Here is a 16,638-nt window from a genome sequence, read left to right on the forward strand (position 1 = left end):
ATAACAGGCAGTACAGGATCATAAGGATGTAAAAAAAAAAAATTAAGGTAAGACATACAATCGCATCAACTTTCTTCCTAGAGGCAATTTCCTGACTGTGAGATAGAATTCCAAGCATAGCTGGGAGATGCTGCTGAAATTAAAGAGGCCGTGAGTGTTCAGGAAGACTTCAGATGGCTGGAATTTGTGGGGAGAGTACCAGGAAAGAGGGAGATGTTCAGAGAAAACAGCTGCAAAAATAAACTTAGGAAAACCATTGAATCTGTTGCTGAATACTAAGGTATACATGCATAGGGTGAAAATACTTGATGCTGGTTAAAAGAGAAATTGGAGCTATAATCCGAATAATTCCCAGAGATTCTCCACACAGAACTGTGAGATGTTTAAATTCTGGGCAGCTAGAGAAGTTTCATGTTGAACATCCAGGCCTTCACTGAAGAGCTCAGAGGATCATGCTTTAGTAGAGAGGCTAAACTAGAGTAAAAGTTACTCTAAATCCACCCTAATAAAGCCAAAAACAAGCCCCTATGGGATCAGGTTGATTTGTAAGTGATTTAAATGTCTGTTAGTACAATGCCCAACACGCTAAAGAAAAACATGACCTAGCATCCCACAATATAAAATCATAATATATGGCAACCAATCAAAAATCATTAGACATGCAAAGAAGCAGGAAGATGTGATTCATAACCAGGAGGAAAAAATCAGTCACTACAAATGGAACCAGAAATGGCAGCTGTGATGGATTTAGTGGGAAAAGACTCTAAAAGAGCTGTTACGACTATGTTCAAGTATTTAAAGTAAAACATGAGCTTAGAAGAGAAATGAAAGATATGATAAATGTCCTACCAGAATTTTGAGATGAAAAGTACACTATCTGAAAGGAAACATTATAGATACTGAAAGGAAATTCAATACATGGGGCACCATAGGTTGGACCTGAGACAAGAGGTAGATGCCCCACCCCCTACCCCTGGGTGAGCGATTGGAGTTCATTCCTTGTGGACAGAAACACCAGAATATCAATAGTAGGACGGTTGAGTACAGGATGGGCTCTGCCCAGATAAGAGATAAGAGACCACATATTTCTCATTCTAGAAGTCAAGAAAACCTTCCCAACTAGAAAGCTCCTTGGAGGTCAAAAGGGGAGTGATGCTAAGCTATCTAAAAGCCTCTTTGCTGGAATCCATCTTGGTTCAGAGATGTACCTGCACACATGGAAAGACCCTGAGATGTACCAAATATGGGCTCTGAAGCAGGCAAATCAAAATGACTGGTGAAAAGAAACCCAGAAGAATTGCCCCATAAAAGTTATTGATTTAAAGGACCCCAAGGCGCAACTCTGAGTCCACCCGCTTTCTGAGTCCACCCATGTCTATTCACACATACTGTACTATTTTCCCAACTGCATGCACATGTACTGTCACTTCACTCGTGTCTGACTCTTTGTGTCCCCTATGGACTGTAGCTTACCAGTCTCCTCTGTCTATGGGGATTCTCCACACAAGAATACTGGAGTGGGTAGCCATTCCCTTCTCCAGGGTCTCTTCCCGACCCAGGCATTGAATCCACATCTCCAGCAGCTCTTGCATTGCAGGCAGATTCTTTACCACTGAGCCACCAGGGAAGCCCCCTTTTTCCTCCTAACAAACACCTGTTTCAGTACTTCCCATCTTCGTGGGAATCCTTTTCTGCAAAGCTGAAAAGCCAGGGCCTTGTCACTGACCACTGGTCTCCTGGCTAAGATTTAGTGCCCTCACCTCATATATCCGGCCTCAGTTCCTGGCCTGGAACTGGTACCCAGGCTGGGGCCACCAGAGATGCTTCATAGGGATCTCCCCAGTTGAGGGTGGAGGACGAGATGAGGCCTTCTTTTGAGGCGAGAACAGCCGCAGATGTACCCCACATCAGTCCTGGATGCATTGTCTCTGCACACCGGCCACGGCCATCTTGAATGACAGTGTCAGGCCTGCTCAAGGCAGAGCTGAGACATCAGCCCAGCCCTTTCTCACTGCAACCCAGGTCTGAAGAGCCAGGTGGAAGGGCTCCACGCACAGCCCCCTATGAGCAAGGGGATCTAGACAGAGCACAAAGGCAAAGGAAAAGAAGGTTAGACTTTGTCTGTTACTCAGATTTTATTTTTATTTCCTGGGCTTTGTTAATGGGCTGGCGTGTGACACCCCCCTCCTCTGCCTTTCATCCTGCTCCTTGTGCTCAAGGGGTGCTGAGGGGCACTGGTCGGGTCCGTCTTGTATCACTGCTCCCTGATGCATGTGACCATCGTTCTGTCTGCAGGTGGAGGAGCAGAACTTCTCCCACAGCTTCAGTTCTGTTTGCTCATCCCCAACGGTTCATAGCTCTGCTGCTGCTGCTGCTGCTGCTGCTGCTGCTGCTAAGTCGCTTCAGTCGTGTCCGACTCTGTTCTGAGTGACCCCCAATTTAAGATACATGGCCCAAATGTTAGGAAGAGAGCAATGGGCACATGGCAAAGTGTTCCTATAAATGAAGGTCTCTAGTTTTTTGCCTGTAGGCAAAAGTGTGCTCTGGTGTCAAGGCTCTCCGCTGTAGCCTGAATCTCCCTGCTCATGCTTTTGTGGATTTTCTGCAGAGAAGCAACACTGAAGAGAGAGAAAATATATCAGAGAGAATATATAGAGTTCTACAACTCAACAACCAGAAAACCCAAACTACCCAACTCAGAAATGGGTAAGATTTGAATAGACAGTTCTCCAAAGAAAATATCCAGATGGCCAATAAGTACTTGAATCGATGATAAACATTATTAGTCATTAGAATATAAATTGAAACCACAATGAAATACCACTTCATCGGGATTAAGATGGCTAACATCACACACACACACACACACACACACACAGAAAATAACTGCTGCTGAGAATATGGAGAAATTGAAATCGCAATCCTCATGCATTGCTGGTAGAATGCAAAATGTTACAAGCACTGCAGAAAACACTTTGATGGTTCCTCAAAAAGTTAAACATAGAATTACCATATGGTGTAATAATTCAACTTCTCAATACATACCCAAAAAGATTCAAAGTGGGAACTCAAAGAGATGCCTGTATATCAATTTTCATAACAGTATTATTAACAATAGCCAAATCTAATACAGTTATGTAAAGTTTAAAAATAAAATAAAATTAAAAAAAAAAAAAAAAAAAAAAAAACAATAGCCAAAAGATGGAAACAAACTAAATGTGTGTCCACAGGTAATGGATAAGCAAAATGTAGTATATACATAGAATGGAATGTTATTCAGCTTTAAAAAGGAAGGAAATTTTGACACATGCTACAACATGGATGACACGTGAAAACATTTTGCTAAGTGAAATAAGCCACACACAAAAAGACAAATATTGTATAATTTCACTTATATCAGGTACCTAGGATAGATAAATTCATAGGGGAAAAAAGAATGGAAGTTACCAAGGGTCATGGTGAGAGGAGTGATGGGGAATTACTATTTAATGAGTACAAAGTTTCTATCTAGGATGATGAAATAGTTTTGAAGATGGATATTGGTGATGTTTGTGCAACATTGTGAACAAACTTAATGCCATTGAATTGCACACTTAAAAGTAGTTAAAATGACTTTCCTGGTGGTCCAGTGGCTACAACTCCAAATTCCCAATGCAGTGGCCCAGGTTCAATCCCTGGTCAGAGAACTAGATCCCACATGCCACAACTACGAGTTCAGGTGCCACAACTAAGACTCAGAGCATAAATTTAAAAATAAATAAAAACATTTTATTTATTTATTATTTATTAAAAAATAAATAATATCTTTTAAAAGTAGTTAAAATGATAAGTAATTTTTTGTTATGTATATTTCACCACAATAAAGTGTCAGAGAGAGGATAAGGGACATGGAAAATAGATTGTAAAGTTACATGATTTGCTTGATAGGGTTAGAGAAGAAGAGAAAGAGGATATAGCAAAAAGGGCGATATTTGAAGACATAGCATTTGAGAATTTTCCTGTGTTTGAAGAATTGAGTCCTCCATTTTTAAAAGAGTGTACCCCAAGTACCAAGCAGAATAAAGTGAAATCACAATCAAATACAGCCATATCTCATATGTATTGCACTTTGCATTTATTATGTTTTTTTACAAATTGAAGGTTTGTGGCAGCCCTGCATTGAGCAAATCTATCAGTGCACTTTTCTAAAAGCATTTGCTCACTACACTTCTGTGTCAAATTTTGGTAATTCTCACATTTCCAAGTTTTTCATTATTATTTTATTTATTATGGTTATCTGTGACCATGATCTTTGCTATTGCTAAAAAATTATTACTTGCTGAAGGCTCAGATGATGGTTAGCATTCTTAGCAATAAAGTATTTTTAATTTAAGGTATGTACATTGTTTTTTTAGACACAGACACTATGTCTATGTTATAGAAATAATGCTGTTGCACACTTAAAAGTTATACAACTTAAAAGTTGTATAAACACAATTTTATATGCACTGGGAAACAAAAGTTTGCATGACTGCTTTACTGTGATATTCACTTTATTGTGGTGGTCTGGAACTGATCCCATAATATCTCTGAGGTACACCTGTATATTATAGTGAAACTGTAAAATATCAAAGATTGAAAGAAAAATTTAGTTACCTACTGTCCTACTCCAGATAAATAAAGCTAGATGCTAAATATAAATGCATGGATGGATTTGGGGACGTTGTGCTAAATGAGATAAGTCAGACAGAAAGGACAAATACTATATGATATCACTTATGTGTAGAATCTAAAAAAAGGCAAACTAGAAACAAAGAGTGTAAAATGATGCCAGGGGCCAGTGGGAAATGAGGAGATGTTGGTTAAGGGCACATACTTACAGTTATAAAGTGAATAAACTCTGGGATCTAATGTACACTATGGTAACTATAGTTAATAATACTGTGCTGTATACTTGGAAGTTACTCAAAGAGTTGATCGTAAATGTTCTCATCACAAGAACAAAAAGGCAGTTATGTGACATGATGGAGGTATTATCTAACACTGTGCTGGTGATCATTTTGCAGTATATAAGTGGATCAAATCAACACATTGCACATCTTAAACTTACATAATGTCACATGTCAATTATATCTCAAGAAAGCTGGGGGAAAAAAGAAAAGCCTCTCACATGACCTTCTAAAAATCCAATCTCTATTTGCTAGATCCTTGTGATCCTTGTGGTCTTCCACTGGTACTGCTGTTTCCAGTCAGGAAATAAAGAAAGAGCATAGCAGGTCTTATCTGCATCATATCAGAAATGATACATCACTTACAGTCACGTTACAGGGGCAAGAACTACTAGTCACATAGCTCTGCTTAGATGCAAGGGGACTGAGAAATGTAGTTTAGCTTTGCACCCAAGAAGAGAAAATTGGGTTGTTAATCATGTAGCTAGTCTCTGCCACAGCTATCAAAGAGAGAGAGAGAGAAAAGATCTATGCCTGAATGACAGTCTGATGACAAATTGCAAAACTAAAATTCAAGAGTGGGAAATAGTTTGACACAGACTTACAGACTGGCCCTAAAATAGTAATATATAGTAAAGGAAAAGATTTGGCCCATCAGAAAATGAAACTAAAGAGAAGAAGTAGTAAATGAAAAATAACAGTGATCATGGGAATTACTAATATGTTGGTAGATTTGTTATGGTTTTTTAAATATATATACACGCACACACACACATATATATTACCCATAAAACTAAGAAGTATTTAAAAAGAGAGATCTCATTACCAACAATAACAAAAATGCTTTTGTCACTACCAATCAGTTCAGCTGTTATTAAAGGATGTAAAACAGGGACTTCCCTGGTGGTCCAGTGGCTAAGACTGCACGATCCCAATGCAGGGGACCCAGGTTCAATCCCTGATGGGGGAACTAGATCCCATATGCTGCAACTAAGACCCAGCACAGCCAGATAAATAGATAAAGGATGTAAAAGAATATCTAAAGAGAGAGAGATAGGGTGTTCAAGGATGTTGCATCAGTCAGCTTAGGCTAAATTGTGCTGACCTTACAGGTAGGAATCTGGTGCTTCTATTCCTACAAAGTCCCAGAATCCCGGCCTCACTCTATTCTCTCTCATTCTTGATTGCAAAGTGGACCACATCTTGGTCAGGTATAGTTCTTGCTTGTAGTATCTCCTCAAATGCAGCCAGTAGGAGTGAAGCCACATGGCGAATATTGTCTCTTGCCCTCTCTCCCTAAACCCACAGGCTCATTCAGCACAGTATCTGCCTCTCTGAGGGATCACTAGTGATTCTTTACCGAATGTTTGCCACTTCATAATATGATTGCCTTCTTTCCAGCCTTTAATAACTGTATCTTTTCCAAACACCACTTAACTTCAGAGCCAATGTCACATAATTGGATGTGTTTTATGACAGCACCCTCACTTTGGGTCCTGATTATCTCCTTTTGTTAGTTTAGGCTGAGTTTTAAAGCAGTAGCAAATGGCTTACAGAAAACTCTGTGCCTTACGACAACAAAGTTGACTTTTGCTTTTGTGTCATTTCTATCACAGGACAGCTGTGGCTTCGCTCAAGTTCCTCTTCATTCTGGTATGCTGGCCAAAGGGGCAGCTGCCATCTGGGGCATGGCTGCTCGCGTTGAAAGAGTGAAAAGAGACGTGATGTCTAGAATTTTTATTCAAATGCAGTACAGGTCACTTCTTACATCAACTGGGTTAAAGTAAGTCATATAGCCAAACTTTATGTCAAATGGATGTGAATATATGATGCTCTCCTAGAAAGAGGAAGTGAACATTTTGAATAATTGTGTCATCAACCACACATAGGAAAAGTCAATATTGAAAAGACGTCAATTCTTCCAAAATAAAGAGGTTAGTTTGATGCAATTTAAAAAAATTCCAACTTGTTATTGCTGCTGTTGGGGGTAGGAGCTGGGGGAATGTATGTATATGTATGTATCCAGTTTTGGTTTCTCTCATCTGTTTTGATTTTCCAGAACCTGCAAAGCTGATTCTAAAATTCTTATAGTGGTATACAGTACCAAGAATTGCTGAAGTCATTTGAAAGGAGATGATCAAGGAGGGGAGATTTCTTTTGTACAATATCCTTCCTTATTATAAAGCTGTATAAACTGTGAGATTGGGACATTGGAACAGAAATAAATTTAGCAATTTCACTACTAGGAATATAGTAAAAAGATATTATTACACAGATGGTTGCGAAGATATGTTGAAGAATTTTTATCTGTGATTTGAATTGCATTGTTTATAATAGCATAAAATTGGAAATAACCTGTATGTGGTAGAAATAACCAATAGTTAAATGCATAAATAATTTGTGGTACATCAAAAATCAGAATGCTAGATTAATTGTTTAAATGATCCAGAGTGATATATATCATCAATATGCCCAAATCTCAAAAACAGACTATAAATAGAGAAAAGAAAGTTGCAGGACCCATTCTTTATAACAACATTTATATAAAGTTTTTTTAACTGCAAAAAATAACACATATACATACAATATATAATAATTAGATTTATACATATATGAGTTATAATATTCATATTATTATGTGTAACATATAATTCTGGAAAGCATAACATTTTAGCAAATTCAAGGTAGTGGTGAACTTGAGGGGAGAGAGAGGAATGGGTTGAAGGAGTCAATACAGAGGCTGCATTTGTCTCTAGTGTTCATTACTTAAAATGTACCTGAAGCAAATACAGAAAAATGTTAACATTTGATAAAGCCAAGTGTTAAGTATGCAAGTATTTTATTTTCCATAACTTGGCGTGTTTGCAATATTTCATAATAAAATATTCCTACTTTACATTTTCTGCTGTAAACTTCTAGACATTTACTATGCATATATATACAAATAACTTAGTTCATATTTTAAACAATATTGAGCTCCTAGTCTTCATAGTACCTTGTTGCATTCTGTTTTCACTCCAAGTATCATAAATAGCTTTTATGTTAATACATGTTGTTGTTCAATCACTCAGTTCTGTCTGACTCTTTGCAACCCCATGGACTGCAGGACACCAGTCTTCCCTGTCCTTCACTATCTCCCGGAGTTTGCTCAGACTCATGTCCATTGAGCCAGTGATGCCATCCAACCATCTCAACCTCTGTCAGCCCCTTCTTTTCCTGCCCTCAATCTTTCCCAGCATCAGGATCTTTTCCAGTGAGTCAGCTCTTCGCATCAGGTGGCCAAAGTATTGAAGTTTCAGCATCAGTCCTTCCCATGAATATTCAGGACTGATTTCCTTTAGGATGGACTGGTTGGATCTCCTTGCAGTCCAAGGGACTCTCAAGAGTCTTCTCCACCACCACAATTCAAAAGCATCAATTTTTCAGCATTCAGCTTTCTTTACTGTCCAACTCTAACATCCATACATGACTACAGGAAAAACCATAGCTTTGACTATACGGGCCTCTCCTCTCTCATGTCTCCTCTCTCCTCTAGCCCATCTATGGTTCCTCTGCCTCTTCTAAATCCAGCTTGTGCATCTGGAAGTTCTCAGTTAACTTACTGTTGAAGCCTAGCTTGAAGGATTTTGAGCATTGCCTTCCTAGCATGTAAAATGAGCTCAACTGTGCAGTAGTTTGAACATTCTTTGGCATTGCTCTTCTTTGGGATTGGAATGAAAACTGACCTTTTCCAGTCCTGTGACCATGGCTCAGTTTTCCAAATTTTGTGACATATTGAGTGCAGTGCTTTAGCAGCATCATTTTAGGATTTGAAATAGCTCAGCTGGAATTCTTATCATCTCTACTAGCTTTGTTCATAGTAATGCTTCCTAAGGCCCATTTGATTTCACATTCCAGTACGTGACTATTGGAAAAACCACAGCTTTTGACTATACTGGCCTTTGTCAGCAAAGTGATATCTCTGCTTTTCAATATGCTGTGCAGATTTGTCATAGCTTTCCTTCAAAGGAGCAAGAACCTTTTAATTTCATGGCTGCAGTCACCATCTGCAGTGAATCTGGTGTTCAAGATAATAAAATCTGTCACTGCTTCCACTTTTTCCCCTTCTATTTGCTATGAAGTTATGTGGCTGGATGCCATGATCTTGGTTATGCATATATATTAATGCATATATATCTAAAATACCTTAATGACTTATAATATTTTGTTACATATTTGTATCATAATTTTTAACCAGTCTTGTCATATATTTGTTTCCAATGTTTGCTGTCATAATGAAAACTATGACTTCCTTGGTGTCTCAGTGGTAGAGAATCCGCCTGCCAATGCAGGAGATGCGGGTTTGATCCCTGAATCAGAAAAGATCCCCTGGAAAAGGTAATGACAACCAACTCTAGTATTCTTGCTTAGGAAATTCCATGGACAGAGGAGCCTGGCAGGCTACAGTCCATAGGGTTGTAAGAGTTGGACATGACTTAGCAACTAAACCACCACAATCAAAACCATAATAAATATTATTTAATAAATGTCTTTTTTCAGGTATTTGATTATACTCTTATAAAAATTCCTTAAAGTGAAGGTGCTTAGAGAAAATGTACTTTTTGAAGCTTCAACATATATTGCCTAAGTTGTCCTTCAGAAAAATCTATTCCAACTTACACTTCAAGTGTGCCTGAGATTGTGTTTTTCTCTGTTAGTCTTTACCAATTTTAATATTCATTATTATTTAAAGATCCATTTTGTAAACCTTAACTTCCCAACTGACAAAGGGAAGCCAGGGCTATGTCTCCATAGCCCTGTAAAATTTCTCAACAAACTAATTATAAATTACATTTTGCTGAGTGATAAGAAATGTTACACATCTTGGGAAAGTATTATCTATACCCTTGAGGCCAGTGCTCTATATTTTACTGTAAGTATTTGGAGCTCTGTAGAACATGTATAGTTCTCTTTCACTTCAACTGATGACTTGTCTGGAAGTCTTAATTAGTCTAATTGGATAGGGAGATTCAAACATTGAGAAAAGTATTCCAAAGCAAGAAGGTTTTTGTTTTTAATTCCACTGGCAATTTCCTGCTGTTTTTTGAAATTGCCCTCAGTTCCTGAGTGACACTTCCTCTTTCGTTTCTAACAGCAGACCAGTGAAAATTAAAATCATGTTCTAGGTTTTGGTAAATGTGGGCCTCACCCTCCCAGTTTCTGGTTTGACAAGTACTATTGGGATGCAACAAAACAAAACAAAACTTTAACCTACATGGTGCCATGTGAAATGAGATACAAAAGAGGCCACCTTGGAGTATCTTATTAAAATTACCCTTATTACAAACTTCTTATTGCCTGAGAGAAATGTTTTAAGTAAAAAAAATTACATAGGTAAAATATGTCCTTAAACTCACACTGTAGAATAGAAATATCAGTATTTTTTTTATTGACATGAACTTAGTGATATCAACAGACAATTAGTTCTGTTATCTAATTATCATCAGAAATACTTCTTTTTTTTTTAATTTTATCTTATTTTTAAACTTTACATAACTGTATTAGTTTTGCCAAATATCAAAATGAATCCGCCACAGGTATACATGTGTTCCCCATCCTGAACCCTCCTCCCTCCTCCCTCCCCATTCCATCCCTCTGGGTCGTCCCAGTGCACCAGCCCCAAGCATCCAGTATAGTGCATCGAACCTGGACTGGCAACTCGTTTCATACATGATATTTTACATGTTTCAATGCCATTCTCCCAAATCTTCCCACCCTCTCCCTCTCTCACAGAGTCCATAAGACTGCTCTATACATCAGTGTCTCTTTTGCTGTCTCGTACACAGGGTTATTGTTACCATCTTTCTAAATTCCATATATATGCGTTAGTATACTGTATTGGTGTTTTTCTTTCTGGCTTACTTCACTCTGAATAATAGGCTCCAGTTTCATCCACCTCATTAGAACTGATTCAAATGTATTCTTTTTAATGGCTGAGTAATACTCCATTGTGTATATGTACCACAGCTTTCTTATCCATTCATCTGCTGATGGACATCTAGGTTGCTTCCATGTCCTGGCTATTATAAACAGTGCTGCGATGAACATTGGGGTACACGTGTCTCTTTCCCTTCTGGTTTCCTCAGTGTGTATGCCCAGCAGTGGGATTGCTGGATCATAAGGCAGAAATACTTCTTAAAACCATTTACTCTAAAACACCCTTATTTTGGGTCCTGTATCAGAATTAAGCTTAGCTGGGAGTGATAGCAACTCTAGAAACATTGCTTGAACCCAAATGAAGTTTCTCTCCCTCTCATATACTGAAGTATAGCACTAATCTCTCACACTCTGGAGTGCATGAGACTTACCTTGGCCTCCAGCTCACTAACCACTTTCTTCCTCATCCTTCCCAGTTCAGAATATGTCATCAGTGTGATGGATCAATGCAATATTCTGTAAGAATACCTATATCAGTTTGGACTATGTGATTATACAGGACGGGCAAGTTAATATAGCCTTGTGGCAAAACTGTATATGTATAACACAATGCATATGTTTGTCCATTTCCACTAAATGAGAACTGCTTCTGATCCTCTTTACTGATTGGGATAGAAAGGAACACATGTGTCACATCAGTGGCTGCATATCATGTACCTGACATCATGTTAGTTTGTGATAATACAGATACCAGGTCTGGCATGGCAGCTGTGGATGGGCCTGTTATGCAGTGGTCCAAGATCATTCCCCAGGATCTATCAGTTTCTGCAGGCTTCAAACTAGCGAATTAAAGGATTCATGAGATCCTTTTAGATCCTTAAGGGTAGCAATAATCTATGCCATCCCCTAGGATACAATATTGTTTCTGAGTTACTACTTTAACTGCTGGGGATGAGAGTGAAGGAGTGTTTTATCCACTTGGTCGGCCCCATTATAAAAGCTCTTACCTCACACACTGGCCAAGTTCCAGTGGGGGTTAAATCAATTGCCAAGTCTGTCCATCCTAGGAAAAAAATCTCCCAAAATGGCCCAAACCACCACCTTAAATACCATCTTCAGCTAAAGACAAAAGATGCTGGGGGATTAGGGAGCCAGTTATGGGAGGTTATCAGAAAAAGCACAGTAAATAAGGGTAAGGTCTTTATGCAGATGTAAGTCATTGCCTTCTCCATTGCTAAGAGTTCCTAGAGATTTAGTCATTCCTCTCTTCCTGAAGCATAAAGGGAAACACCCTAACAAATGAAGATTTCCCTTATAAATGTAAATGTCTCGTACAAAAGGATAACTTCTACTCTGTTTTCAGAGATTCTTCTTTGCCTACCATTTCTTAAAAATAATCAGCTCAAGATAATCCTTATGCTAAAGAGACATATATTGGGATGGCAGGTTCTGTTCCCCTTCAAGACCAAAGTGAGCAAGAACAAGGAAGTTGTACTGGGCATTTGCTGTGCGAGTAAAGCACGGTTACTTCCCTTATATGGCACAAAAGGAAGTCTTAGCGCTGAGTCAGGTAACTTGTGCTGAACATGCAGGCACTGATTGGTTGACCCAGACCTTCCTTTTCTGGGAGAGATAGCATAGAAAGTTAGGAAAGCTTTGGTTTGGTCATGTGGGGCTTAGCATGAGCAACTCCATCTTGGGCCTAATCTTTTTTTTTTTTTTAAAAAAAAAAACACTGGGAAGCCAAAATCTTTAGGAGCATCCCCCATACATCCTCATCCCATGTATCAGATTCCCAGACTGCCCAAAACAAGACTCTGACCTTGGTATCACATAATGCCTCAGTTGAGCATTCAATCATCTTTGAAGGTTCGGATAATATTACTATTAAATCTGGAGTTTTGTCTTCAGCTTTTTTGGCTTTTCCAATGCAGGAGATAAGGGCCTCTTTGTAAACTACTAAAGAGGGCTTCAGGCCTTCACACCTGTATTTCAGCTGTTTACTAACTGTCCTCAGTTTTTCATTATCTCTCTATAGAGTGTCAGTGAAACTTATTAGCAACCAGAGAATTCCACAGCTCTACTTTCCTTATATGCATTGCCAGCTCTCCCCCTCACCCCACTCCCACTCAACATCTCTGGACTTTTCAAATCTATCCTGGTACGAGCCTGAGTATTCCCCTCCTAATAGAACCTCCCTAATCACCACCAGTGTGAGTGTTAGCAATTAGACCACAAGGCTTCCCTTGTGGCTCAGATGGTAAAGTGTCTGCCTACAATGCGGGAGACCTGGGTTCGATCCCTGGGTTGGGAAGTTCCCCTGGAGAAGAAAATGGCAGCCCACTCCAGTATTCTTGCCTGGAAAATCCCATGGACAGAGGAGCACGGTAGGCTACAGTCCATGGGATCGCAAAGAGTCAGACACGACTGAGCGACTTCACTTCACTTCACTTCACTGTTTTGAGGCCTTGATCTGTCCGTGTCCTACATACAACCCAAAATGGGGTCTTTATTGCCAGACAGGCGGTAAGTGACCAGTCACAAATTCCCATCTTTTTTTTTTTTTTTTTTTAAATTTTGGCTGCACAGCGTGTGGGATCTTAGTTCCCCAACCAGGGAATGAACTTGTGCTCCCTGCAGTGGAGGTGCAGAGTCTTAACCACTGGACAACCAGGGATGTCCCAACCACTTCCGATCTTTACTCCTGCTTTCTCAGACCACTTCCAGTGTCAGGTGCCCTGGGGAGCAAATGGTGAGACAGAGTTTATTGGGGCTGGTTGACACTTAGGGAAAATGAAGAAAGAGGAAATAGAAGCCACAGAGAAAGCCTTTGTTGCTAACTAGTGTTCTTGGCCTCCTTAATCAATAGAAATTGATCAGAGGCCAGAGAAGAACTTCAGGCAAGGCTTTACTGGGGCCCTGTCTGCAGCAGAGGGGAACAAGAACAAAGGGCAGGTTCCCTTGCTTGCTCAATGGCTAAGGGGGTGTGGGGTGTGGTGAGCTTGTTTTTCATATGGGGTGAGGGTAGGGAGGGTGCGCAGAGTGTGACTTAAGTGGTTTGCTCACCTTTAGGTGGTGTTGTATGCAGAGGGCATGTGCACACAGTACCCTGCTTTTGCTCCTGACCCCCTGCTTTTGCTCCAGGCTCTTCAAAGTGACAGTTGAGTTTTTTAGTCTATTTGTATCCTTTGTCCAGAATTTGTACCAAATGGGCAGGCACATAATTATTTTTAGTCCTATACAGTTTCTTTGTATTTTGTAGCTCTAGGAGAAATGTGTCCAGGTGCAGGCATTGCAACTCGGCAGCAAAGGGTCCCAGGTTCCAGTCTGTGTCACCTTTAAACTGTGATGCAGATTAGATACCTATAGGGAAAAAATATCAAGGCAAAAGTATTAACAGAATCAGAGTGAGAGCACCTCAGGCTGCAATGCAGATCTGACAAAGTCTCAGTCAACCCATTGAGGAGCTCTGAACAAAGATTTCCTGTTAGTGAGCACCTATGTTTGGCAGCAGTGGCTGGGTCCTTGTAGCCACATGATGCTCAGTCACTGGCTAGGGCTCAACCTGGAAGAGCTAGGCTTCACCATGATGTGCTGAGGCACCTGCTGAAGACGGTGAATTTGGGGGCTATCAGCTAATTGCCGTCTTTCTTTCTTTTTTTTGCAGTATGTAGTATCTTAGTTCCTGAACAGGGATCGAACCTGCATCCCCTGCCATGAAAGCACAGAGTCCTAACCACTGGACAACCAGGCAAGTCCCAGAATAAGTAATTTCTTGAGTGAAGATACAAGTTTGCCATCACAGGAGAAAACAGATGTCTCCCTCATTTTCATCAATAATATGAATGCCTTCTATGCTAAACAAGTAAGTTACAGAGAATTTTATTCTCATGGATCCTTTTTAGAGAAAACTGCCTCACCTACAACCTGCACAGGGAGAAATGTAGACCAAAACTTTGTAATCAGTACTATAATATTCATTAATACTATTTATTAAGCATCTGATATTTTTAAATATTAAACACGGTACCCAGTAGAAATTCTCTTTAACCTTTACACTATTCATTGCCCATAGGTAACCCTTATCTCCAAGGATGGACCATGCCACACTATTGGCAAAAGTGAACAGGTCAAAAGCTGCCACCTTCCCTGACTCAGGTTCAGATTCACTCTGGTCCCTTCTCTCCCACCTTTTTAGTTTTTGAACTCTGAATCTGTATAAAACTTTGGCTGACTCATGTTCCTGGTTTCATCTCCGAGTTTCTTCTCCTTTTGGCTACACGTGGCTTTCCTTCTCGGCTCCTCACTCAGATACCGTGGTACAGGCCTTGGTCTATTTCCTGACCCACACCCTGGTACCCTCAGGTCTCTGCTCCCAGTCATGACAGTAAAAGGCACCTAGCTCCATCTTCTGCCTACACAGGGGTTATCCCTGCTTGGTCTCCTCTAGTTGGGGAACAAGAAAAAAATAAAATAATTAGGCAAGATATACACTGTTACCCCAATTTACAGATGAATAAACTGAGTCCCAGGGAACTTAGGTCATTGCTCCAAAGCTGCTATACTGCGCAGCTAGGTGTAGTAGTTATTAAGACACATTGTTTAAAACTTGAGAAGCAAGAGGAAAATTGGGTTGCCTGTCCTTTCAGTACTATCCTGGGATGTGGACAGGATCACCTGAGGATCTAGGGGATGTATGTATATGCATTTGCCATGTACTATTAATTAAGGGCTCAGACAACAAAAGTTGTATGGTAATTTTTTAGTTTCCTTGCCCTTCCTTTGAACATTAACCATTTTTTTCTGTTAGTAAATTTATTTCAAACTGCCTTTCCTGGTGGACAACAAATATGCTGGTCCTGAAAATGTCCTTTGAACCAGTATTACTTTCTTACTGATCCCCTCATTAACAAGTGGAATAAAATCATTGACATATGTCCATTTTGTATTGGTCTGAGAACCATGTTTTTAGCTTTCAAAAATCAATCTTTGACACTATACTTAACTTCAGTGTCCTTGGTCTTTCCCCATATTAGATGATCTTTCAAGATGGGCATTCTGGGATATATTGGAACAGAAAAAGAACTGTGACCTTCTGAGGTTAATTTTCTCTAGAATTGAGAGATTTTATGCTGCATACCTCTACTATGACAAGGGTAGACCCCCATCTTGGGTCATGAGTTTGAGAAGAGTTTTCCTCTTCCAGTGATTTTAGAGGAGAGAACAGCTCAGGTACATTGACCATGTTCAGTTCAGTCGCTCAATCGTGTCCGACTCTTTTTGACCCCATGGACTGCAGCACGCCAGGCCTCCCTGTCCATCACCAACTCCCAGAGCTTGCTCAAGCTCATGTCCATCGAGTCGGTGCTGCCATCCAACCATCTCATCCTCTGTCATCCCCTTCTCTTCCTGCCTTCAATCTTTCCCAGCATCAGGGTCTTTTCCAATGAGTCAATTCTTCGCATGAGGTGGCCAAAGTACTGGAGTTTCAGCTTTAGCATCATTCCTTCCAAAGAAATCCCAGAGCTGATCTCCTTCAGAATGGACTGGTTGGATCTCCTTGCAGTCCAAGGGACTCTCAAGAGTCTTCTCCAACACCACAGTTCGAAAGCATCAATTCTTCGGTGTTCAACTTTCTTTATGGTCCAACTCTCACATCCATACATGACTACTGGAAAAGCCATAGCTTTGACTAGATGGACCTTCGTTGGCAAAGTAATGTCTCTGGTTTTTAATATGCTGCCTAGGTTTGTCATACCTTTTCTTCCAAAAAGGAAGTGTCTTTTAATTTCAT

General features: G+C 39.9%; 1 protein-coding gene across 1 annotated transcript in view; it reads left to right on the top strand.

Moving 5' to 3' along the window:
• LOC129639096 (uncharacterized) overlaps nt 1–6,765 on the top strand; it is a 229,641-nt gene extending 222,876 nt beyond the window's left edge. Inside the window, exon 3 of the mRNA XM_055563985.1 lies at nt 6,545–6,765. Coding sequence (XP_055419960.1) covers nt 6,545–6,633 — 89 coding nt within the window. The 3' untranslated portion in view covers nt 6,634–6,765. The remainder of the gene's footprint in view (nt 1–6,544) is intronic.
• The last annotated feature ends 9,873 nt before the right edge of the window (nt 6,766–16,638 follow it).

Source organism: Bubalus kerabau, chromosome X (genome assembly GCF_029407905.1).
Source record: "Bubalus kerabau isolate K-KA32 ecotype Philippines breed swamp buffalo chromosome X, PCC_UOA_SB_1v2, whole genome shotgun sequence".
In the NCBI taxonomy this organism is placed as follows: Eukaryota; Metazoa; Chordata; class Mammalia; order Artiodactyla; family Bovidae; genus Bubalus; species Bubalus kerabau.